The sequence below is a fragment of the Colletotrichum higginsianum genome, chromosome 4, assembly GCF_001672515.1.
Source record: "Colletotrichum higginsianum IMI 349063 chromosome 4, whole genome shotgun sequence".
In the NCBI taxonomy this organism is placed as follows: Eukaryota; Fungi; Ascomycota; class Sordariomycetes; order Glomerellales; family Glomerellaceae; genus Colletotrichum; species Colletotrichum higginsianum.
In genome coordinates, this window is record NC_030957.1 from 3375431 (window position 1) to 3399709 (window position 24279).

Below are 24279 nucleotides of genomic sequence, written 5' to 3' on the forward strand. Positions count from 1 at the left end.
GACTAAGTCAAGAGGTAGTCATTCAAGAGCAAGCACGTTGAGCCCGTTCATCATCTGCCCATCAAGAGCCTCTCACCGCCAGTTGACGTCGGAAATTACCTCTTATAATCTTTTCCTACGCCGCCTGGTCCGGCCTAGTCTCTGGACGGGTTGCCCACATGATACGAGCACTAAAGACCGAGGAAGAAAGTGGCGAGAACTGAGCAAAACAGTGGGCAAAGGGCGGACAGATGCTAACATGAATGGACACAACTTATACCCGGCATCGGACGAACTGGTGATCCCGCCCCCCTCAGATCCGCAGCGTTTCCGGACTGACAACTCCACTGTATTCACTCAGCAGGGAAGTGTTACAATGGGATAGAGCGAGCCCGCAGGTTCGATCACATCCGCATCACGCCGTCGGTTGAATAGCACGCGCGCTGCGGATGCGTGGCCAGGAGGCACACATGGAACAATCAACATAAGATACGTATTTGTTCGTTAGGCCAGTGTTGGCCATGCTCTCTAAGGTATGTGGACTAAAGTAAGAGTGGTATCTCGCTCGCGTGAATCGATCCCGAAAGTATTTTTTTTACAGCTTCATTCGTCCACCATTGAGCTCATCCCAGTCTCGCTGCGAGAAAGGCACATATGTGTCATTCTTCAGCCAGTAGACCACCCCAACGCTCGCGCTTGCTGGGTTGACGCCTTGTGCTCGTAAGACGTGCTTTTGCTGCTTATTCGTACCGGTCGTCTGCATGGCTTCGGGGGGCATGACGCGCAGGAATATCGGCAAGGCGTACTTGGGCAACGAGTTCTTGACGTGCTGCGCAATGCTCTTCATAACGTCTTCCGATGGCTGGTCGTGCAGGACGACAGCGGCGCATCCCGCGCGACCGTCATGACTCGGCACCTCCACGCCGTACACGTTGGCTTCCTGTACCGACGGATGCGAGCCCACCGCCTCGCCAACCTCCTGCGTTGATACGTTCTCACTCTTCCAGCGAAAGGTATCGCCTATACGATCGGAGAAGTAGAGTCGTCCTTCGCAATCCCACCGCACCACGTCACCTGTCCTGAACCACGCATCCCCCTTGGAGAAGACGTTCCGCATGATCTTGGCCTTTGTAGCATCAGGATTACCGTAGTAACCTTGGAAGCGGCGGTCTAGGTCGTTGGGAGAGAGTCGGAACATGAGTTCGCCTGGGTCGCCGGATTTGGCGGGCTTGCACAAGCCCGTCTTCTTGTCTCTTAGTGGCGCTTCATTATTCTCATCCATCTGGGCCAACGCAACGTCAAGGCCTAGCACTAGGCTGTAGAGCATGCCGTTTCTTCCAACAGCGCCCTTGGCGAAGTCGTTGCGGCTCAGGTTCCAGGTCCCAAAGGAGCCCTCAGTTGCAGCATAGAACTCGGCGATGGAGTCGATGCCAAACCTGTCTTTGAACTTGTTCCACACGTCCGGCCTAAGTCCATTGCCGAAGGCCACCCGTACCTTGTGTTTCGTGTCGAGGTTCTCACCCGTGTTGGGGTCAACCTGAGGCGGTGCGGCGAGAAGGTATCGGCAGGTCTCGCCAACATATTGAATGATGGTGGCTCCGGACGAGCGAACCTCTTCCCAGAACAGTTTTGTCGAAAATTTTCGTCCAATGCAAATGGTGGCGCCCGCCTCGAGGGAGTTGAGAAAGCCCAGCAGGGCGGCGGAGCTGTGATACAGCGGCATGGCCTGTCGGCGGTTAGAGAAGCAGGCGCAGAGGATAGAGGGGCATGCTACATACGGTATAGAAAACCTCGCTTGGGGAGTTGCTGGTGAACCTCGACGTGAATACACTTCCGACAATGCACTTTGCCCAGGACACGATAGCCGGCTTGGGCATGCCCGTCGTCCCTGACGTGTATATGAGGATGGCCAGGTTTTGGTACTGGCTTTCGGATCGGTCTGAATCGGGCGCGCGCTTGGGGTGAGTGGCGTCGATTTCTCGGTGCACAGCATCGTCGAGCACGACAAACTGCACATCATCCAGCTCGGTCCTCACATCGTCACCAACGTTGGCGACAACGTTGGGGTCAATGAGCATCAGTTTCGTCTTCGCGGCTTTGGCGCAGTGGGCTAGCGGTTTGCCGGTCAAGTTGTAGTTAATGAAGGCTGGCTTTGCACCGATGGACCAGAGACCAAACCACAAGAAGACAAAGACGTCGGAGTTCTGAAAGTCCATTGCAACAATGTCCTTGGGCTTGACGCCGAAGCGTTCCCGTAGCCAAGTGCCATATTTCAGGACTTGATCGTACGTCTCCCGATAGGTGTATATCTTGCCCTCGAAAATAATGAATGTGCGGTTGGCCGAAGATTTGTTTAGCGCGGCGCGCTCAAGGACGTAGAATTGGTTTAGTTGGTCGGTTCGTTCGCGCCAGAGCGCGGAGAGAGTCGCGGGCAAGGCGCAGGTGAGCAGTTGTCGGTCATACCACAAGGAAATTCGAGCGTTGACGTAGGAATAAGCTGCGACCGCAGCTGGTACCGCAAGGGCGAGCGGAACTAAACGATTGGAAGACGTGCTGGGTCAGCGTAATCGGACCAAGAATGTGATTGGGAGCCAATCCAATGCTACAGTTACGGTTGGGGGCTGAAGAAATGCGCGATTGCCGCGTGGGGGACAAGGGGGGAAGACTTTAAGCAATCATGACGACAAGATGCGAACTCTTCCGGCAAGCCTTGCGGCACACAGAAGCACACACGCACACACACACGCACACACATAGTAGGCCACTTACCAGGCATTGTGTTGGTTGGGATTTAGCAAAGCTCCCAGGGCATTGGCGTGGGAAATGCGAAGGGCCAGCCAGATCTTCCTTCTGCAGCACCGGGGCCGTTCAGGGTTCGTCGAGGTTATGTACAATTTGCAGACAGCGTGGCAGTGCAAAGCGGCAAGTGGCCAGACGTCTTCTTGGCGAGAGTGGCTGGTAGTCCAATCAAGAAGGCACTGGAACTGGAGCGTTGGTGTATGAGCCCAAGCTTGTTAGCCGACCTGATGGTTGAGAGGAAGAAGAGCAGTGGGAGCTTCGGAGTCAAAAAATGGACCAATTGCGCGAGGGTGAGGGTCGGTATTTGTAACGACTTGTCGAGGTCGTCACAGAATTAAAATCCAGACCAGAGAGCCTGTGTTGCAGTCGGCGTTGGGATGTGTCGTCCCTGGTTTGAGGGATCCATACCGGGGGGTGGGTTGAAAGATGAGATAAAACCAGCCGTCGGTCCTATCATGCATGACACGACACGACGAGACACGACACGACACGGTGCGATGCGATGCGGGCCCAGCAATGGCGCTACGCTTGTGTTCTTGAATTTGAACCCCCCAGGTCTCGCGGGCTTCTATCCGTACCCAAGTCTGGTACAATCCGAAGGAGCCGTGACCTCAGCATTCGGCTTGTGCGACGTGTGAGCCCACGCAATTACCCCGTCAATTACGGATACGGATACATAGAAGCAAACTTGGCGACCAGAAGGGCGGGACGACGGGGAACTTTTCACATGGTAGGGGCATGGGGCCCCGAACCTAGGCCGCCGGGTGGCAAGCTCCACGTTGACGATGATATGGGCCAAGGTCATGGACACATGGCACGCCATCACCGCCCATCGCCTATCAACAGCCGAGGAACACGGCAGGTCGTTGGCGCTGGTGTTGGCGCTGGGGCTTGCCCAGTTGCCCGTGGTTCCGCAGCTACACACGCTTTGTGGCACTTGGGAAGGTCATCTTTGGCCTCGGTGTAAGTCGAGCGTTGGGAGAGCATGCCACAGTGTGCCCCGCGTCGTCGTAAAAGGCAATGACTGGGTTTGAGGGTTGTAGTTGAAGGAATGGGGGGATGTGAGCGGCGCAATGCGAGTGCGATCGATGAACGCCTGTTCCGCATAGGTACTTACACAGCACTGGACGGACGCTGACAGCGAGTTGCGCACTTGCGTTTGTGCTGCATCGCTAGACTTGGCCTGCCTGCCATTTTAGGCTAGAAGGTGTGCGACAAGGAAGCTAGCTGGGTGCCTCGGCATCTGGCGAAGCTCGTGGGTCTTGCGTCCAACTTCTGTGTACAGACGTTGCCAGTACTTGTTTGAGTATGCGATTCGGCGTGGGGGGGCAAGAATCGCAGCGCAGGTAACGTGCACAGCACACACCAATGGGGGAGGCTTCTACAACGGCGAGTTGCGATTTGCTGGTTCGAGAGCGGGGCCGGCCCATGCTTTTCGTTCCTGCTTCTCTGTCGTGTTCAATGCCGGTCCTTGTCCCTGTTTGATGATGGGAACGAGCCTGCTGCCGCTCGCTTTCCTTCCCCCTCTCCCTCCCTCCCTCTCTCGGCACCCTGCCACATTGTTGAATCTTCGCAGGTGCGGGCAGCATCGCTTTTTCGGATCGCAACGAATTACCCGGAGTGTTTCCGATGAACTTTGTGACCGCAACGGTTGCCGAGGCGCTATACATACGGTGTTTGCTTGTGTGGCATGCGATCAACATAGCTCGCGCTGTCATGACTTCTGACTTCTAGACCCGTTGGGCATGAAGAGACCAACAACTCGTGCCAGACGGACGGACGGACGGACGTTGTTTGATGAACGGCCCGATGCAGCAGGGGTCCATCGTTGTTCCTGGGCCATTCCGAAGTTGGGAAAAAGAAAGGATAACTTTAGTCTGCCTATCTTCGGGCCCATGTTGTCTTGACGACTCGGACGCTTCAAATGAGACTGGCAATGGATCGAACTATAGAATCGCGCAGCTCAGTGCGTACTGATAATATCGCGACGCTGCAGCTGCTTTGAGGAAATTTCACAAGATCGACGGCTCGAATCAAAATCCTCCGCCATCCCTTGAGATGTCCGCTCGCTCGATTGAAGTACGATGAGCTCATCTGCCGAACCTGCTACTCGCTGCGCGGCGTCGCGACTTCGTCGGCAAGCAGCGTCTGTCTCTTGGCTACCTATGAGGCGCAGGCCCAAAGCCTGCGAGAGCCCTACAGTATTCGCATTCGCACACGTCAGTCTATGACAAGGGGCTGAGAGGTGCACATGACAAGTTTCGATAGTCCAGACAGTCATTGTTAAATGCTTCCGGAAATTGTTTCTAGTACATATTTTCAGTTGTCAGCTCGATGCGTGTTTGACTCTGCTCTTCGCAGGACGACAGTGGATGAAGCTGTTGTGGCAGTGCGATGCGACCACGAACGAGATGTCCTTTTTTTTTTTTTTTTAGCACGTGACCAGGCGTCACCATGGAATGACAAGGTTCCCTGGCTATCTCATCGCGAACAACAAGGTATTTAATTACCTTTCGGCTGGAGATGCATTATGTCAGCACTGCGCTGCATGTGCTGTACATGTGTACCCGTCCCCGTACTAAACACCACCTACCGACGCGCTACAGCTTTCCCATTGTGCTTCCCAGCTTCACGATCGCTGCGCAGCCCGATCCAAACGTTGCTGCATATGGCAACGGCTGCCCCAATGCCCGGCATTGACGACACAAGTAGCCCGGCAGCCGGCGCCGGCCTGCCCAGTGACCAGCCGACGACTACCGTCCCGCCGCCGCAACCCGAGTCTCGCAAGGCTCCGCCTCCTGAGAAGCCGTCCGACGTGCGCCGCCGATCCTTCGTCATTCTTGCCTTCTGGGCCATTGTGCTGCTTTTGGGCTTGCCAATATGGTGGATGACCACGAGCATCTATCGTGCTAACCTGCCGTTGCGTGACATGGAACATTGGGCAGATGGAAAGGTATGAGAAGGCCATTCGACTTCCCCGCCGGCAACGCATTCAAAGTCGAGAGAATCCTGCTGACCACTCGGTTCTTCTCCAGGCCTGTCGTCCTGTCTTTCCCCTCCGCATATCAGTGCGGGCCAACAAGCTTCAGGAGCAAGAGGCGCAGAACCTCCTTCGTCTCACTCAGCACGCCCTCGACGACCTAAACGACTTCTCGGGTCACCATCTGCGTCTCCAGCTCGCGCCCCAGAGTGATGCCCCATCCGCCACCGAAGATGACTCGCAGATCGCCCTGACAATTCGTCTCAGTCCCGGGGAGACGACGACGGCATCGCTGAACCCGCATTCCCCGGTCCTCGACATCACCTACCCACCGAACTCGGTTCCCTCGCCGACATCGTCCTCTTCCGCGCTGGCCTCGTACATCGCCAACGAGCTGCGTTCCACCTACGCCGAGGAACAGGCAATCATATCATACCTTCTTTCAGCAGCGTCAGGGGCTACTGATGCGAAGCCTCAGGGCACGTCGCCCGAGTCGGCCGAGTCGCTGGCGAAGCGGACGACTCGTTCTTTGCGGTACTCGCCGACCTATCACTTGAGCTTCTCACTCTTCACTAGCGGCTCTGCCCCCAACACGTGGGAAGTTGAGGCAGCCATCCAGGCGTACATGAAGCCCATGCTCGATGTATTGAGTCCCATCCACAACTTCACGATCGACACTCAGGTGCAGCTTTACGCCACGCCTGGCGCCCAGTCTCAAGTCCTGAGCAAGGAAGACCTTGCGTCTTTCATCAACGCAGCCGAATGGCCACTCTCTCCCTCCATCGGTGGCGCCCCGACGGTGAATTTCCTTCTCTTCGTCGGAAACCAGACGATTGGACTGGACTCAGGGTCCGAGACGTCCCAGTCCTGGCTGATCCCGCAGTGGGGAACGGTCTATCTCCTGTCGCTGCCGCCGACGACATCTCACGTGCCGGCTGCCACCCTCAAGCAGCCGATGCTTACTTTTGCCGGTCATCTGTTATCTCTGCTGGGAACGCCCCAGTCTGGGTCTCTTCCCCTCCGATTGTCGACTCTTACGCGAATCCGCTCAGCAGATCTTTTGTTGCGGGCATCGTCTACTCTGGGATCCCTGGCGAGGCTGTCACTGGCATTACCGTCCATCTCTATTCCCCGCAACGTTGCGGATGGCGTTGCCAAAACCATGCATCACCTAGAGCTCGCGTGTGCAAGCTTGGGTGGACCGGAGGGGCTGGAACATGCCAGGATTGCCGAGGCCGAGGCGGAGCGAGCCTTTTTTGAGAAGAGCATGGTTGGCCAACTCTACTTCCCCGACGAGCACAAAATTGCCGTTTACCTGCCACTGCTTGGGCCGGTAGGTGTGCCGCTGGTCATGGGCCTGTTGAACGAGATCAAGGCCTGGAGGAAACGAAGACGTGAAAGAACCGAGGCCGAGGCGAAGAAAAAGCTTTAGAGAATGTGACAGACCGGCCGACACTAGCGTAAGAGGAAGTAGAAAGCCTATTGGAATTGGAGTTTATACAAACCTCATGTTCTCGGCCAACTGGTGAAGCATGACAATGGTGGGAGGATGTTGAACCCGAACCTTGGATATACATGTGATTCTCTTTTTTTACCTAGCTTGAGTCAAAGCTGACAGCACATGCACTGTTGCTCCATCGGTGCCCGGGAGCTGGTGGGTCATGATACAGAATGCAAGCTGCTAGTGAATCCTCATGGCGACCCTGTCCTCGTTGATGCCACGGCTCGATGTCTAGAAAGGAAACAGGATTCTATGAACGCTGAGTTTCGGTGAGGCGGGGGCTTGTGCGGGGTCCAATAGATAACCCATTCCTTCCGTAGGTACCTAGGAACCCAGGTACTTGGGCACCTACCTTGGCACTACTGTTACCTCCAGTAAGGTACCTACCTACCTGTATATGAAGCTTTGAATTTCGGCAGGGGCTTTCAGCCTGAGAACCTGCGCACTACCTACCTAGGTAGGTACGCAACCCATCCATCCACTAATATCCACACATCCCGCGCATCCGTCTGCCCCGTCGGCGATTGCGCAGGGACTGCCTCTCTCAGCCCCATTGACTCTGTCCGACAACAACACCGACTTACGAGCTCTTAACCCTCATTTGGCACACCCAACACCGGTTCCAACGCCTGCGATCGTCGCCTTGCGCTCCCCCATACCCGTCGACGGCCCGAGCAATGACTCCATTATGAGGAGCAGAAAATGCTACCCGAACCAACGTTGAGCTTCACGCTCCCCAGCCTCCACGATGACACCGTTCTGGACTGTCGTGTGTACCACTGTCGCGCATTGAACCCCGCCGCGTCAAACCCTTCACCATGGAAGCGACACGCCGCCGTCATCGCCCATCCGTATGCGCCTTTGGGCGGATCCTATGATGATCCCATTGTTGACATCATTGCCGCCACCCTCTTGCGGCAGGGCTTTCTCGTGGGCACCTTCAACTTTAGGTAAGGCAAACAAACCACATTCCAGAAGACGCTGGAACAATGCATTAGAGAAGCGTTTGACTCTGTCGCTAACACGATGGTCCACGATAGAGGCGCCGCAGGCTCAGCCGGTCGTACTTCCTGGACTGCAAAGCCAGAGCGCAGCGACTACATGTCTTTCGTCGGCTTCCTAGTATACTACATGCATTTTCTCGACCCATACCGCCCTGCTGCCACGCCATCGCCAACGACAACCCGTACAACTTCAACAGCCGGTGCGCAAACCAAGTCCTCCTCATCAGAGCATCCGTTGCTCCTTCTCAGCGGCTATTCGTACGGGGCCATGATAACAACCCAGATCCCGCCCATGTCGCAGATCCTCGCACAATTCAAGCTACCCGCTGCTGGTTCTGCGGCTGCCGATATTCGTCTACGTGCGCAGCATCTGGCTGAGCAACAGAATGTGATCCTGGCGAGCGCCCGAGCTGCGAGCTCAATGTCGCCGCGGAAGAAATACTTCGGCATGAGGGTTGGAGGCGACGAAGATACGCAACGTAAGAGCCACGAAGCTCGGCGGTCGATTTCGGAAACCCGGAGATCTTTCTCGATAGATGCCGAAGACAAGATCCGGCGAGGCGTCAGCGAGTTACTTGCAAAAACAAAACGGCATCATCACAAAGGTGTCGCTGTGACCCAGGAAAAGCTGGAGACCATACCATCGAACCATGAGGTTTCGGTTGTGGTGGAAGAAGTGGCCGATTTAACTCGAGTGCGGCCAGCATACCTACTTATATCTCCCCTGCAAGGGGTCATCACGCACCTGGCGACAATGTCTTTTCTTCCGGCAGCGCCTGGGCGAGGACTGTTCTCGCGAGCGGGTAAGCCTCGGGATCAGGGCGCGCCGGCCTTCACGACTGATCACAGGCAAATGAGCGAGAGCAAACTGGTCGAGAACGAGACTCTGGCGTTATTCGGTGACCGCGACATCTTTGTCCCGGTTGCCAAACTGCGGGCTTGGGCGGGACGGCTCGAGGGGGTTGAGGGATCACACTTTCACGGCGAGGAAATACCTTCGGCAGGGCACTTTTGGACAGAAGGCACAGTGGTTCAAGTGCTTCGAGACAAAGTTTGTGACTTTGCAGCAAGGCTGTTGCAGGGGGATAGCGAAGATGTGGTCACAAGCGAATCATGAACGGGCTTGCGACAGAAGATGACGGTGCATCGTTTCTTTAGCATGCTTACGGAGACGGTCCCTCGTGGCAGAGGCGAAAGGGAATCGAGTCTGGTGGCTCGAGAAACTCGCGCATGATCCGACCAAACGATGACATATATGCATCGACGATGACGCCTCAAGTTCTAAACAAAGTTGACGGAGTGGGCCGTCGACGATGATGAATGACGTCGGGACGCAAATTTGCTGAAATTTGAAGTGCTAGCAACGTTGTCGCAAAGGACGCATGCGGCGGATGAAGCGGAAAAAACGAGTCAGGACGGCTGCAGGTACAGTTAGGCAGGAGTGTGGTGTAAGTAGGGAAGCCTTGAAGCTTCGGGATCTGGATGCTGTAGGAAATCGATCGACCGATGAAGTCTGGGCACGAGTAGAGTGTCAGTTTCGGTGAGTACGTAAAAAGAGTGAATTGGAAGCAACCGGCATGAGACACGATGGTGGAACCGAATCAAAGTCTGAATCACGAGGGGAATGGAGAGGAGGGGTTGCCCGAGAACAAAGATGGGAACTAGATGGGACAGATTTTATCAGCTTGTATACTGTATGGGAAGCGGTGTCCCGTGCATCTCGTCCCTACCCTGGGATTTTCTGTACCTACGTAGGCAGTCTCCCTGTAAGCAGATGTGGGTAGGTAGGTGGGTAGCCGGAGCCTCGAACAGGGGTGGGCCACGGTTGAAGGAAGGTGGCAGTTCAGCCGTTGAAGCGGCGTTTCGGTCACCCTCTTTCCTCATTTTGTCTGACCACAAACGGTCGACTTGTCCCGAGCAAATTCAGCAAAAATAGCGATGACCTTCCAGATCGAAGCGGCACGTGCCCTAATCATGGGCATGGAGGAGCGATGGAGGCGGGGGAAGGGGGTTGCCATTAGAAAATTGGGTTCTTCATCCAGATACCAGGAGGCATCATTCGTCTACTTGTCTCCGAGGGCAATACATCGTACGCCGTGGACATGATTAGGCCCGTGCTGCCTCAGGACCCGCCGCGTTCAGCGTATCTGCGCAGCGCGTGATGCCGGCAATATGGCAAGTTAGGCGGTATCAATACCGATTATGCTTGGGTAGTGGGAGGGGAGGGTGATAGGAAACGGTCGAGCAAGCTGAGATGGACGGGGACTTCATACGGCGGCCGGTCCCGGGTCTCATCGGCTAGACTAGGGTTACTAGGAGATGCGGATGAGAGCGAATGACATGACGAATGTTTGAGCGTCTGTTCTGATGTGATGTGAGACAATAAGCAGACGGCGAGGGAAAGCAGGTTGCAACGAAGGGGGAGCGGTTCCTCAGCCCGTTTCTACCGGGTTCGTACGCTACTATGGCATGAACTTGCTGGGCAGCTGAGAGTCTCGGGCGGGCTAGAGCGGATGGCGGTTGGCTCGCAGATGTCGAAAGGCAACAATGGCAGAAGAAAGTGAAGGAAGAGCGTGTGGAGACGCATCATCGGCGAGAGGGTGTGCCGCGGCAAGACATGATTGGACGTCGAGTTGGCGATGCAGTGTTGCTTGGTGTTCTCCCCCCTTCCCTCCCCCAGGATCCCCAAATCCGGGGTGGGCCATTCAGAGCGCGGGAAATGATGGATCCATGAGGGGCTAAAGGGCCCGGGGGAGGTCATCTGGCCTGAACAAGCCGAGAGTCCCAGCCCCCGGCTGCCGTTTTGGCCCTTTCACTTTTGTGTCTGTGGTGATTAGTGAGATTCCTGCATTGGGACTCGGTACATGTGTACTTGGCGGTTGGGGAAAGAGATGATACCAATATACATGAATGATATTAGTAGTGTAGTGTTCTGCGGCAGAAATGATGTGAAGAAACAGGTCAATAAGTTGGCACTGAATCGTCCATTGCGCCTACCTACTGTGAGTGAGTCCTGCGGCAGGTGGCACATGCACGTGGACATGCTGTTTCTTCCCTTGTTCTTCTCGTTGTGTCTCCTTTTTTTCGGGATGAAATGCCTCAGGTTTCGAATCCTGAGTCTCTTTCGCAAAAAGGGAAGCGTGACAGGATGGGCGTGAGGTGTCTGGCCCGCCCTGTGTGTGGAGGTAATTTGTGGGGGAGGCCTGTCTATAGTGTCTACACTGGAACGAGTCTAGAGTCAGCTGGTGGGCCTGCCGCCGTAGACTGTCATCACCGTCCACTTTTCTCCTCCCCCACCGACAATGTTCGTTCCATCTGGTCCGGACCATCGACGGGCATGTGTCGTCGCACTGTCACTGCCAGCCAGTATCCCAATCTTGTTGCATCGCCAGCTTGCATCTTTTCCTACATACCTGTCCTAGTATAGGTCCAGGCCACACTCACGGCCAGATAATCCTTTTTTCTCTCTCTCTGTCTCCCTCTCTCTCTTCCCATCCCCTTTCACCTATTTTCCCTCTTATTTCCGACGTTTCCCTAGGTACCTACGAGTTACCCATCACACGCTTCTCGACTTCTAAGTGCAGTATCGTATCCTAAGACTCGAGTCCTCCGATCCGTTGCTTCATCATCCAACCACCACCCGCCATCTAGCCAGCCATCTCGTCCCGCCTGCGCCCGTCTGTTCCTCCTTACCCTTCTCGTCGTCGCTCGCTTCCAACCACCACGGGTGGTACTTTGTTCCCTTGTTCTCTGACGCCTCCTTTCGCTCATCTCCCGCAGTCACCCTCCTCCTGTTCCATCTGGTCATCTGCACCCAACGCCGAGAGATCTGCATCACTTCCCTGTCTGCCTTGGCCTTGTGTCACCCAAACCACGTCTCTCACGACAACTTTGCTCCAACTACAACCAGCTGACGCCTGCGCTGCTGCCGCTTCTGCTTCATCTCATTATTCTTCCTTGCTTGCTAAGATACGCTTCTTTTACGGCTATTTCCTCTGATCAACGCCTGTGTCTCTTGCTCGCACCCTCAACATACCCGGCATCCAGTTCTCGCTCGTTCTTCTCCGCACCGCCACACAATACCCGGCGCTTTTACCCCTCCAAGTCCGCCGCACTCGCGACCATACGATACGATACGCCGACGCGCGCATGCTCTGACCTCTCTCAACCATCCGCTCCCGCAGAGGCACATGTCAAGAGTCCGCTGCTGCACCACCGCGCTTCCAGGCTGTGATGCGAAACGCACGGCACCACCGCTGCCTCTCGTCCACTGCCTCCTCCTCTTCTCGACTTTCCATCTAGCCCTGACCACGACCATCTTTACCTTGCTGTCGCCTCGAATTATTATACGCCATCATGAACGACGTCCTTCTAAACTCCGTCCACCCTCTCCCCGCCATTCGCGTTAAGCCTTCGTCCAGCGTGCCTGCGGGTTCGCTCAAGCTCGGCCGCTCCTCGTCCACCAAGAAGCATCAACCCCAACAACCACAACCACCTCTCAATGCCGCTCTCGACTCTATATCCCGTGTCATTAAAGGCGCCAATAGTCTGGTCCTGTCACTTCGCGATGGATTGTCCGATTTGGAACGGGAGAATAGGAGAAAGAAGGAGGAGCGGAGGCTGGTCCTCTCCGTTCGCATGAAGAATGTATGCCTGTTCCCTGTCCTGTCGCTCTCTGCTTCGCTTTTTTGGAACGCTTGTCGTGTTCGTTCTTGCGCCGTTGCAACGCTGCTGACATGCCCTCTTTTCACAGGCCCAAACCAGGAAACAGTGGCAGGATGCCGCCGAAGAACTCGACATCCTCGAAGAGAACGACCTGTGGAAACTGGACCCTTACACTGGAGACTATAACGCCCCCCTGATCGAGGCCCGGTTGAAAGAGCTAGACGATGCGCGCATAAACTGCGACACTCGTGCCATGATGCACCTCGTACGGACCGCCCTCTGTCGAGATCTCGGCGGCATGGGAAATGTCGATTTGTACAGGCACTCCTACGTTGGAACCAAGAACCTAATCGAACGATACGTCGACTCGGCCATGCAAACCATCGACGCCCTGGTCGAAAAGAGCCAGTTTGCGCTTCCCGATGGTATGGGGCAGAGGGACATTCTCGAAAGCGTCTTGTACGCTCGGCAGAGCTTTGGCAGAAGCGCCCTGTTGCTGAGCGGAGGCGCAACGTTGGGTATGTCCCATATTGGCGTCCTAAAGGCGCTTTTCGAGGTCAATCTGCTGCCGCGCATCATATCAGGTGCCTCAGCAGGCTCCATCGTATCAGCCGTCATTTGCACGAGGACAGACGAGGAGATTCCCCGTCTCGTAAAGGAGTTCCCCTATGGTGACCTTGCCGTCTTCGATGCCGAAGAGAACCCGGACGGCGTGTTCGACCACATGCGGAGACTGCTCACAGAGGGAAGCTGGTCCGACATAAAACACCTGACCCGCGTCATGCGTGGCCTGGTAGGAGACCTCACTTTCCAGGAGGCATACAACCGAACACGGCGGGTGCTCAACATCTGCGTATCGACAGAGTCCATATACGAGCTGCCACGCCTACTCAACTATATCACGGCGCCTAACGTCATGATCTGGTCTGCCGTGGCTGCATCATGCTCTGTTCCGTTGGTCTTCAGCGCTGCCCCCTTGCTGGTCAAGAACCCCGACACCGGCGAGCATATGCCCTGGAACCCGACACCGCAGCGATGGATCGATGGCTCCGTTGACAATGACCTGCCCATGACGAGGCTTGCAGAGATGTTCAACGTCAACCACTTCATCGTCTCTCAGGTGAACCCTCACGTTGTTCCGTTCCTAGCCCGCGATGACCAGCTGGATCCCGACGAGACGTCGCCACGTCGATCGAGTCTGTCGCCCAGTAAGCAGGATTTTGATTGGGTTTATACTCTCACAACTCTTGCGAAAGAGGAGGCTCTACACAGGCTGCACTTCCTGGCTGAGATTGGCGTCTTCCCCAATCTCGTCACCAAGCTTAGGAGTATCCTCAGCCAGAAGTACTCGGGCGACATCAACATCCTCCCCGAAGTCAATGTGCACGACATTCCAAAGATCCTGAGCAACCCCAGCCCCGAGTTCATGCTGCGGGCCTGTCTGATGGGCGAGCGAGCAACGTGGCCGAAGCTCAGCCGGATTCGCGACCGTTGTGCTATCGAACTCGCACTGGACCGTGCCGTGCATCGCCTGCGTGCCCGCGTCGTCTTCTCCGATAGCCAGGTTGACTTGCGGAGACTGACTACGGGCATCGTCCTTCCACCGCCCTGGCCTAAATCATCTGCGGCCGCCAAGCAAATGTCGTCCTATTCTCCGGCCCTGACTCTGGATACCGAAGTCGTCAAGAACAGACAGCGCAGGTCTTCAGGTAGCAGTGTGCAACTCATGGCACACCACCGACGCCTGATGGAAAACGTCCTCACAGACGAAGAAACAGAGGAGGAAGAGCGCTTGGAGATGCGCGCGAGACATGGTCATGGGAGCGCCTCGCTTGTCGTCGTCCGCAAGCCCCGTCTCAAGAGAGCGGCAAAGAGCCACTACAACGTTTCCCTGGCGAGAGGACCGATGACCAGCCCGATAAACCCGGCGCAGCTCGAGGCCGTCGAATTTGACTTTGGAAAGCCCGTGACACCGCCATTGCACCGGTCACGCCACTCGGAAGGTTCGCTGTCTCATGATAGAAGACCCAGCCACTTGGACATGACACCAGCGAAAGAAGTAGAGGTCACGGCGCCAGGATCGAGGGGCGAAGCCACGTCGCATACGGACGAAATGGAGACGTCGGATTTGCATTCTTCCGATGGGGATGTGGAATCGCATACTGAGGACACCATGTCCGACCCTGACCCCTATGAGCGGAATTGGCTTCACGACGGGACGAATGAGCTGGAGACGACCCCCAAGAACGACAAGGAGTTGCTCGAGGTGAGCAGCCATGAGCTTGTGCCCGTGGGCGAATCGTTGAGCGGACTGTGGGATTGACTCGTAGACGGGAGGGTGAGCTCCTCGGACGAGGAAAAAAAGACGGTGAAGGGGAAGGAGCGGGCCGAAGACACGGCCGAGGAAGAAGACGAAGTCCTCAGGTCTAACTGGATGAGCTGGGATTAGGACTAGAACGGCGGGGTCAAGTACATGACCTAGGGACGATGTTCGCGTCGATCGATTACATGGGCCAATGATGGCTTGGGAGATACATGAGCATTACACGGAGTTTGGCTCGGCATTTTCAACAGCGCATGAGAACATAGTAGAAGAACAGAGAGGTGTCTCTGAAGAGTCAAGATAGCACTGCACAAGAAAACTGCAAGACGTCATACTTTTACAGCTTGGAGGGTATCCGCCTGCTTCCTCGGTAGCCATCTGAATGTCACCATCCGCCCCTCTATCGTATATGCTGTTGGGCCAGGCAAGAGTAAAGCTCTAGAAGAAAGCACTTGCTCGTTGATAGTTGGTAGACGTATAAGAACCATCCAAATCCATGGTTGTAGAAAACACAACATGTTTCCGTGACCGACGAACCTCCGACGAACCTCAATCGGGATATGCTGCTCAGCGGAAACAAATTCGCTCAGGGGAGGCTTCGAAACACCAGAGACCAGATTGGTCCATGTCACGCGCCCGTAGACATTTTATGGATCAATTAAAAGCTGAAGGCTGCAAGATGCGACGACGGGCAACGCAATCAGACCGTCTCCGAAAGGAGTGAGATGCCAATGGCTGACCACTCACTGACCATTCATCTCGAGGGCTCAATGTGCTTCCAATATATATGCACATATATGTATTGCTTTGCACGAACACAGCTCGGATGGCTCTCCGTTGCGCCTCCTGGCAAGAGTTCCGGACGAATGTCGCAATTGGGGGTGCGGGCATTCATTTGCTGGGGGTAATAACTGATTTACCCGATGTCCCCCTCGGGCACATCGCCACGGTATTAAGCGGTCCCGGCTTCTCCAGGCTTGCGTTGCGTCGCATCGACACCAATCTGGCTATACTCGAGAACCGAAACCCTGTGGCCGATCGCAGGGCACGCTAAAAGCGAGGCGGGCTATACAAAAAGAACCGCGACCCGGCATGCCGTCGGCGAGGGTCGGTCAGTTGTTCTCAAAGACGGCACATGGTCACTTTCATATCCCAAAACCAATACTGTCCATCTTGTTTACACATCCAAAAGCATGTCTCGCCTCGGTTACCTCCTCCTGTCCCTGGCAGCCGCCGCCGGCGCCGCCTCTGCCCCCAGCATCAAATCCGTCTCCCACAGCGGCCCGGCCTGTCCCCAAGACGCTAGAGTGACCTGGTCCGGCGACCTTGACGACCTCACCATCACTCTGCCCGACTTCGGAGAGACCCTCGCCGCGGGCCAGATGACGAGCTGTCAGGTCCACGTGCTCGTGGACGGCGGCGAGACCGGGCGAGCGCTGGTCCTGCAGGACGTCGTCGTTCGCGGTGGGCTGTACCTCAGCGCCAACGCCAAAGCGGACTTCTACACGACAGCATATTGGTCAGAATCGGCTTCTGATGTGGTGATTTTCTCTCCCTCCCCCCCCCCCTCTCTCTCTTTCCTGGCTAGGTTGCGTGATAAGCTATACCTGAGGACATGTTCTCCACGAGAGCAGAACTAACTATGCTCGGGGCATCAGATCACCAAGTCCACAAGCACTGCGTCCGGCCCAGGTGCCGTCGCGCTGAACGTGGCAGTTTCTCAGCAGGTGAGCACGCCGTCGACTTGCGTCGGGGCCGATGGGTACGTGGGGATTCTTAACGTCACGTTCCGCATCATCTCGAAGGCCGGCAGCCGGATCATCTTCGGTAGAGAGCACAGGGAAGGCGGGACGTTCCCGGTCACGGAAGAGTTCACGTTCAAGTGGCAGGGCTGTTAGGTATAAGACGCGGGAAGAGTAAGCTCGGAGGAGTTGAGGTTGCGGTTGTTGCGGGAAGGGATACTAAGATTGAAAACTGACTACGAAAAAGCGAATGTCGTTATCGCGTTCGTTTATGCCTCGCGGCTGACCGAACAATCACCATGATCAACCGTGGCGTCTACCACGTCACCGCTGCAAGAAGTGATTGATTGATTCACTGGTATCACTGTCGAATCGTATATAAGCTTGAATGATCACAATCATTGAACTTTTTTCGGAGAGATCACCATATAGAAGACACAAAAGAACCACCAGACCGCAATCTAGCCATATCACTCACAAAGTCGATCCTGGAACCAGCAAGCTTATTTTCTGAACAATACACGCCAACTACCGTGTCCACAACAATGTCGTCCAGCAACAGCGACGCCTCTTCCTCTAATTCGGCAGAACGGTCAAACGCCAACCCGCCATCAACTCCAAATCCAACCAGCCCAGGTACTAGACAGGACCAGTCAAGCACTACATCTACAACATCTAGAAACAACGGCCCCCCCTCCCCTAACACAGACCCCCCTACCCCCCCGGCGTCTCCTTAGACCAGCGGTGTACAGTGATGGCCATGTCGACGGGGGCAGCAGCACCCAGCTACATGGTCACAAAAGCCACGAGGCCAATGGCTTAAGTAGATAGCGGTACGTTAACAAACCGCGACCATCTTAGGAAATCATAATCAAAACAGTACCAGATCCATTTGCCTCTCGCCCTCCTCATTGTATAAGTCAGCGACGCTCAAGTTCAGTTGGATACCTTTAGTAGATTTGACAAAGTAGGCATGACCTCGTCCGCCTTGTGGGTCACCAGTCTGACATGTCTTTCACCTTATGAGATGCTCCCATCAATGTCAGGCGACGCTCCTAGGTACCTTCTACGCCACGACGACGGGCAGATCGATATCCCCCACCGTGGCGCCATATCACCTGGCCCTTTGCGAGATCCCCAGCCCTAGGGGACCGGTATGTGCCTGAAAACTTGACATCATGAGCTGGACCCAGCCTCCAGCCTTCAGACTGTATGTCTTCCGAACAATATCAAGCAGAGCAGAGCAGTCCTCCCCAAGAGACTTGACACGCCAAAAACTAGCCATGCAGTACTTGGAAAGGGCGCAGGGTTTGCCGAGAAGATGATCAAATTGAAAACTCAAGTAACTTTCACTCGAAAGCAGTGACACAGCAGCATGTCGGGTGGTGGGAAGAAAGTAGAAGAGTACTCTCGCCCCTGTGTCTATCCCATCCTTCCCACCCTCTCGAGCTTCCAGTAGTGCAATATCCAAAGACAAGAGAAACGGAAACCACAACGATATGAGTGAGGGAAGGAGAGGAGCGAATTGGTATAAGCCACACATGAGAGTTGAATGGACAAAATAGCAGCTCATCAGGGTTGCGAACGCTTTCGAGTGCCCTGACCCACCTTTCTTCTCAGGCCCCGGAGATCGGCGGCCGGCAGTCGGCGTCGGTGCGGGACGGAAGAGGTCGGTGACTAGATGGGGTGGGAGGCGGTTGTCGGCGATGGCGTGCTCGGGGCTACCGGGGTGGCCTAGAAGCTGATGGGTAAGCACGGCGCCTCATGGCGTGGCGGCGTGGGTTTCTTTGAAGTTCTCGATGCAAACTGGCGCCCCTCATGCATGATGCCACGAGTGATGTGTGTGACGAAGTAGTGGGGGATTTGTAGAGGAGGTTGGAGGCCACATTGGAACATTGGGTCTGTTGTTCGAATTTGCCATCTGATCGTCGGTTGACATGTCGTCGTCTATAGATAGCGCCAGACCGAGAAACGTATCTGGCTGATGGATGAAGAGCAAGCGTCTAATCTTGGAGATATTCTCGGGGTTGCGGTGCAGCGTGCATGTGCTGAAGAAGCACCAAGACGGCGGGATGTTAAGGTGACAGACGAGGTGGACCCATCTGGGGTTTGGATGAGCTCCTCGATAAATGGCAGATAAGGAGCTAAACTCTACCTTGGGTATCTAGGTAGGTAGGTAGGTACCTTAGGCTGTCAGCTGCAGCACAGAACGGCCTAGGTGACTGAGGTGCCCCCCGTGTGTGCTTCAGGCGTCTTCTGCAGGCGGCTTAACCCCCATGATGTGCCCTGAGCCAAGGATGATGTAATCGAGCACGCCATCGGGTCTTGACCCAAACGGGACATGGAGGGGTAGTGACACTTGCGGTTAAAGAAAAGAAAGAAAAAAAGCCCCTCCAAAGGCGCGGGGCAGTTGGGGTGAGCTCTGTCGCCCTCCCTCCAGCTCGTCTCGTAGAGGGGGGAAGGCGACGTGCCAGCCTCTTCGATGCTCGTGGTCGAGGAAATGCTGGCCCTTTGGATACCCAATATACCAATGCTAATCTCTGGTGGTTCGACTTCTGTTATGTAGGGTGGTTGATGGTTCAATGACCGGCGGTAGCCAGGTGATAGGTAGTTAGTTGGCTATGTATGTGAGCATCCTCGGGAGGCGGGGTCGCCGGCCTTGACCTCTCAGGCCAAACAATAGCACGGCGGGATGCTACAACAGCTTTCTACTTCCCACTGGCCTGGCGAAGCTGAGGGGGTCGATGTAGCACTACTATAAATTCACTGTCAAGACGGAGGTTGGCATGGGCTGGAATTCGCCCACGAGCTCTGCTGGCGGATGGATCGTGGGGCAGAGATGAAGCTGATGTGGGAAAGGGCGAGAGGACGAGCGAATGGGCGAGGCTAGGAGACATGGTCTCGGGGACCCCTACCGCACCAAGACAGAAGGATAATGCAAGCGTGCCGCATTAAGGTGAGATGGTTTGTTTATGGGACAAGGCAAAGGAGGGGGGGTGGATGGGTGGACGGGATGAGAGGGTTGAAGTGGAAGAGGAGGACGGGAGGTACGGAGGTACGGCCGGGCTTTGTCTTTTGGCCTTGCGGCAATCAGTGCCTGGGCGTGGCTCCGAGCTATTTATTACACGTCGAGTCCCGCGTTCCTCATCTTCGTCCTCCGCTACCTGCTCTTCTTCTCCCCTTCCCCCCATTGTTGTTTTCATCCCATATATCGTCACATCTTTGCCGCATACGTAATCTCTCCCACATATCTATTTCCACACATCACAAACACAATGGCTGACCAGCGCCCCGCTCCGTAAGTAAAGAACCCCGCGCCGGCTTACCCCGCCGTCGCCGATGTGATCAATCTAGGCGTGTTGCCGGATTCGTTGCCTCTGCCAAATCAAATGCTAACTCGCCCTCCCTTCAGCCTCCGCCTCGGCACCGTCGCCCCCAACTTCAAGGCCGAGACCACCAACGGCCCCATCGACTTCCACGAGTTCATCGGTGACAGCTGGGTCGTTCTCTTCTCCCACCCCGAGGACTACACCCCCGTCTGCACCACCGAGCTCGGTGCCTTTGCTAAGCTCGAGCCTGAGTTCGCCAAGCGCGGCGTCAAGCTCATCGGCCTGTCCGCCAACACCCTCGGCAGCCACGAGGGCTGGATCAAGGACATTGACGAGGTCACCGGCTCCAAGGTCGCCTTCCCCATTATTGCCGACAAGGAGCGCAAGGTCGCCTACGCCTACGACATGCTCGACTACCAGGACACCACCAACGTCGACGAGAAGGGCATTGCCTTCACCATCCGCTCCGTCTTCATCATCGACCCCAAGAAGACCATCCGCACCATCCTCTCCTACCCGGCCTCCACCGGCCGCAACTCGGCCGAGGTCCTTCGCATCGTCGACTCCCTCCAGACCGGCGACAAGCACAAGATCACCACCCCTATCAACTGGGTCCCCGGCGACGACGTCATCGTCCACCCCTCCATCAAGACCGAGCAGGCCAAGGAGCTCTTCCCCGAGGTCCGCATCGTCAAGCCCTACCTGCGCTTCACCCCTTTGCCCAAGGACAAGGCCACCGTCGCGTAAGTGGCCGCGCTTGGAACGACGTCTGGGGGCGTTTCATTCCGTGACACGTTCTCCAGTCCGTCTTCCCTAGCGGGGGGGAAATTCTGGCCTGCACAAACCACAGATCGTGGCGAGTGACTGACTGGATGAACTCAATAAAATAAGACGAGAAGAGAAAAAAAAGATTCAAAGCAAAAATTGGAATACGAGTCGATGCTCTCCAGGCGTAGGATACTACGTACGGAGGCAAGACTCCTTCGTCTGTATACCCCGCGTAGCTTTGGCAATGGTAGGGTTGGCATGGCCCAGTCAAGCAAGATGCCCTTCACCAGGACTACTTCGTTTAGACAGCAATATCCCCTCGGCCTTTGTCATAGAACGTATGAAATAATGAGAAACGTCCCAAAGCTTGTATAGAGCCTTTTGACATGCACTTAGTGACATCGGGCCAAAAGAAGCTCTGCATGGAAACCTGTCGAACCGATACCCCTCGCGAACGCCAACCTCTTGGCGTGATGATGCTCGTCGCCGGGGCGAACGAGTCTCGAGGACGGGAAAGCGTGTCTACAGTTGTCGCCACCTGAATGTTGGTTCTAAGCAGCCGAGTCAAGAAGCCTCGCGAGGAAGGTAGTATTAAACATGTGTTTTGATCACGGCTCGTTGGCCTCATGCATGGTCAGCATCCTCGACTTGACGTCCTACCACGGTTCATGACCTAGGCGTGACCACGAAGGAGGAAGCGATGCCGTCGAGAACGCCCGGTCGGCCTCAGCAATCCATTCGACCAAAGCGCAACGTGGAGGCGCCATCAAATCGACCGGCTCCTCGCCCTCGCATCTCCTGACTGTATCAAGCTTGTCGGCGGCGCGGGGCACGGTAAACGATGGAAGCCTCGTCAAGCACGCAGCCCCGAGGGCATTTTGCCATGTGCGCCTAGGCTATCAAGCCTGTCAATATCATGGGACGCAAATGAGTTGATCGGCAGTCTGGCGTGGAGGCATTCACTGCGACGACCCTTTTACAGGCAGGGGCTTGTTGCACTTTGACGAGCGGCCTGCCTTGCCTGCCTACCTCGTGCCGTTCAGCTCTTTGACCCCTCCGTCCAGGGTCCTCCTCAGCCCGACCGACGGTGATCACTCGCTCACATGACTCGGCCGAACAGACATGGCCTGGGCCGGAGGAGACGGCCGGTCTAATTTTCGGAAAGCTAGATAACACTAGCTAATGCAACGACGAATGCACCCTTTCTTGGCCTTGTTTTGTCAAAGTGTTGTTGCGTTCATCAGCTAGAGAGTGAGAGTGAACCGGCGGCGGTTCGCCAAGGAGCTTTTCGGGTATGGTCGAGCAGCTAAAGCGTCTTTGTCTGGACAGACAGGCACGATCCCGGCGCGACACGAGGCAGAGAGTTCCCGGCCGTTGGTTCGAGAGGAGAAGGGGGGAAAGTGAGGCTGGAACAATTCCAGAACCAAGGGACAGCTGGGGAAGTTGAAACATCCGCACCCACCAAAAAATGGCAAGTAACCGGGCTCCCACGTTTTCCCACGTCTCCTACACGGGGTGGGCAGAAGGACCAGCGTCCGTAACCCGCGCCGTTCCAGGGTCCCCAAGGCCCCAAGGCCCTAAGGCCGTTGTCGTCCATAGGGTCGGCACAGGTGCCTTTCCTGGGGATTATTCTCCCGAGACATGACTGTCAGACTAGGTTGCATATGTTACCGACTACGACAACATCGCATCGCACCGTATCACATCGTGCCCGCACCGCGCTTTGTAATGACGTCCAGCCGCCTTCGTGCTCAGCATCGGCAACGTCAGCCGCGCTGGGCGAGGTTGCTGGAGCACTCACCGTATACCTCGGGGAACAATTCCCCAGTGAGCTCAGGCGATGGGAGACGACAATGTCGACAAAGCGACGTGCGACTCGCGAGGGCGGCGCAGTGGACTGAGAGGCGTGTATGGTATGCCCAGAGGTGCGGTGCTGACAAGGACTGGGACAGGGACAGGCCCCGTAATCCAATCGTCGCCTTGCTGAAATCCGTGATTCCGTTTTACCCCCCTGACTCCTCAGGGGAGATAGATAGTACACTAGTGTCAAGTCACCCCGACCGAAAGCCTTTCAATGTCAAGTTCCCCTCTCGGTGCTCATGGGTTGGAATCCCGGCCGAAATTGACTCCCTTTGAGAGTCACTGGAAAGGTCTCCATCAGCGACGTCCGAATCCCCTGGGCGCCGCTTTTCCCTCTGTCACGCATGGGAGAGTCCGGGAATGTGCAGTGTGGGATGCTGGGTGTCGATGTACACAGAGATACGTGGCCCAAGATGGGCTCTAAAACACATGCGCCGAGCATTTTTGCAAGTGTGTGGAGAACGAGGGAAAGGGTCTTTTTTGACACTTGCAGCCAGCTCGATCGTCTGATGTTCTTGTGTTCTCCTGCCGCAGCCGCAGGACGATGGTACCAGGTGCTGCGTGCATGGCCCGGCGGGGTGGTTGGTGTCTGAGGGTTTTTTTTCTGGTACCGGCCAAAATTCAAATGAAAGATGCTAGTCCACTGGGTATGTATGTATGTCCTGACTCCTCAAGAATACGAGTGGATTTCTCGGTTGCCGCTGATTGTCTGGTGACTCGTATGAAGGGTGAACGCAGTAATGGGACCATGACCGGTCTGGTTGATTGTATTAGTAGCTAGTTGGCCGTGGCTTCTTTTCTTCTTCTCGTTTGCTCCCGCGGATGGAGGGGCCGAGTGGCAAGGGGGTTGGGACCCCCCTATCAATGCCTGGATCAGGGAGAGGACAGAAAGAGAAAGAAAGCCCTTGTCTACTTGTGATACCCTAGAAGTCGAAGTACGGCCATCATGGGCTACCTACACCCAAGTCTTGAGAAAGGAGGTCAGTGCGTATGCATAATTCCGCCGCAGCATGTGTATATCCTTGTCAGTGGCTGTGCCGGGTACCTTTCCTTTTCCTCTTGCCGGCCAACCTCACTCACCTTGCTCTACTCACCTTACCTACCTGAGAAGGGCCCTCACCCTTCTTCTCACTCCCAACAGTATCGTAGTTTCCTAGTCTTTTTTTCGAGTGAGGATTATGTCTGGTTCCTCAAGTCCGGCCCAAAAGCATCTTGATTTGATTGACACGATGGTCTTGGACATTATTGTCACCTTTCCTTCGTGTTCTCATGTGAGATGCACGGTCGTTGGACTTGGCTATGAGAGGCTGAGAGATAGGACGGCGTAAG

General features: G+C 55.6%; 6 protein-coding genes across 6 annotated transcripts; 5 read left to right on the top strand and 1 right to left on the bottom strand.

Annotated features, from left to right (window-relative positions):
* Positions 1-574: 574 nt before the first annotated feature.
* On the bottom strand, positions 575-2755 carry CH63R_06333 (AMP-binding enzyme; the record flags this gene model as incomplete). The annotated part of the gene is made up of 3 exons (XM_018301308.1): positions 575-1705; positions 1758-2512; positions 2749-2755. The coding sequence occupies 3 exons, from the start codon at positions 2753-2755 to the stop codon at positions 575-577; spliced, it is 1893 nt and encodes a 630-aa protein (XP_018159158.1).
* Positions 2756-5446: 2691 nt separating this feature from the next.
* On the top strand, positions 5447-7190 carry CH63R_06334 (Phosphatidylinositol-glycan biosynthesis class S protein; the record flags this gene model as incomplete). Its single annotated transcript, XM_018301309.1, has 2 exons — positions 5447-5731; positions 5814-7190. 2 exons carry the CDS (start codon positions 5447-5449, stop codon positions 7188-7190), a joined length of 1662 nt encoding a protein of 553 aa, XP_018159159.1.
* A 771-nt stretch (positions 7191-7961) lies between these two features.
* Positions 7962-9380, top strand: CH63R_06335 (putative Acid phosphatase; the record flags this gene model as incomplete). The annotated part of the gene is made up of 2 exons (XM_018301310.1): positions 7962-8209; positions 8258-9380. The coding sequence occupies 2 exons, from the start codon at positions 7962-7964 to the stop codon at positions 9378-9380; spliced, it is 1371 nt and encodes a 456-aa protein (XP_018159160.1).
* A 3239-nt stretch (positions 9381-12619) lies between these two features.
* Positions 12620-15251, top strand: CH63R_06336 (Patatin-like phospholipase domain-containing protein; the record flags this gene model as incomplete). Its single annotated transcript, XM_018301311.1, has 2 exons — positions 12620-12910; positions 13017-15251. 2 exons carry the CDS (start codon positions 12620-12622, stop codon positions 15249-15251), a joined length of 2526 nt encoding a protein of 841 aa, XP_018159161.1.
* A 1193-nt stretch (positions 15252-16444) lies between these two features.
* CH63R_06337 (Secreted protein) lies at positions 16445-17149 on the top strand (the record flags this gene model as incomplete). Its single annotated transcript, XM_018301312.1, has 2 exons — positions 16445-16792; positions 16910-17149. The coding sequence occupies 2 exons, from the start codon at positions 16445-16447 to the stop codon at positions 17147-17149; spliced, it is 588 nt and encodes a 195-aa protein (XP_018159162.1).
* A 3119-nt stretch (positions 17150-20268) lies between these two features.
* CH63R_06338 (Mitochondrial peroxiredoxin prx1-like protein) lies at positions 20269-21069 on the top strand (the record flags this gene model as incomplete). Its single annotated transcript, XM_018301313.1, has 2 exons — positions 20269-20291; positions 20406-21069. 2 exons carry the CDS (start codon positions 20269-20271, stop codon positions 21067-21069), a joined length of 687 nt encoding a protein of 228 aa, XP_018159163.1.
* Positions 21070-24279: the final 3210 nt, after the last annotated feature.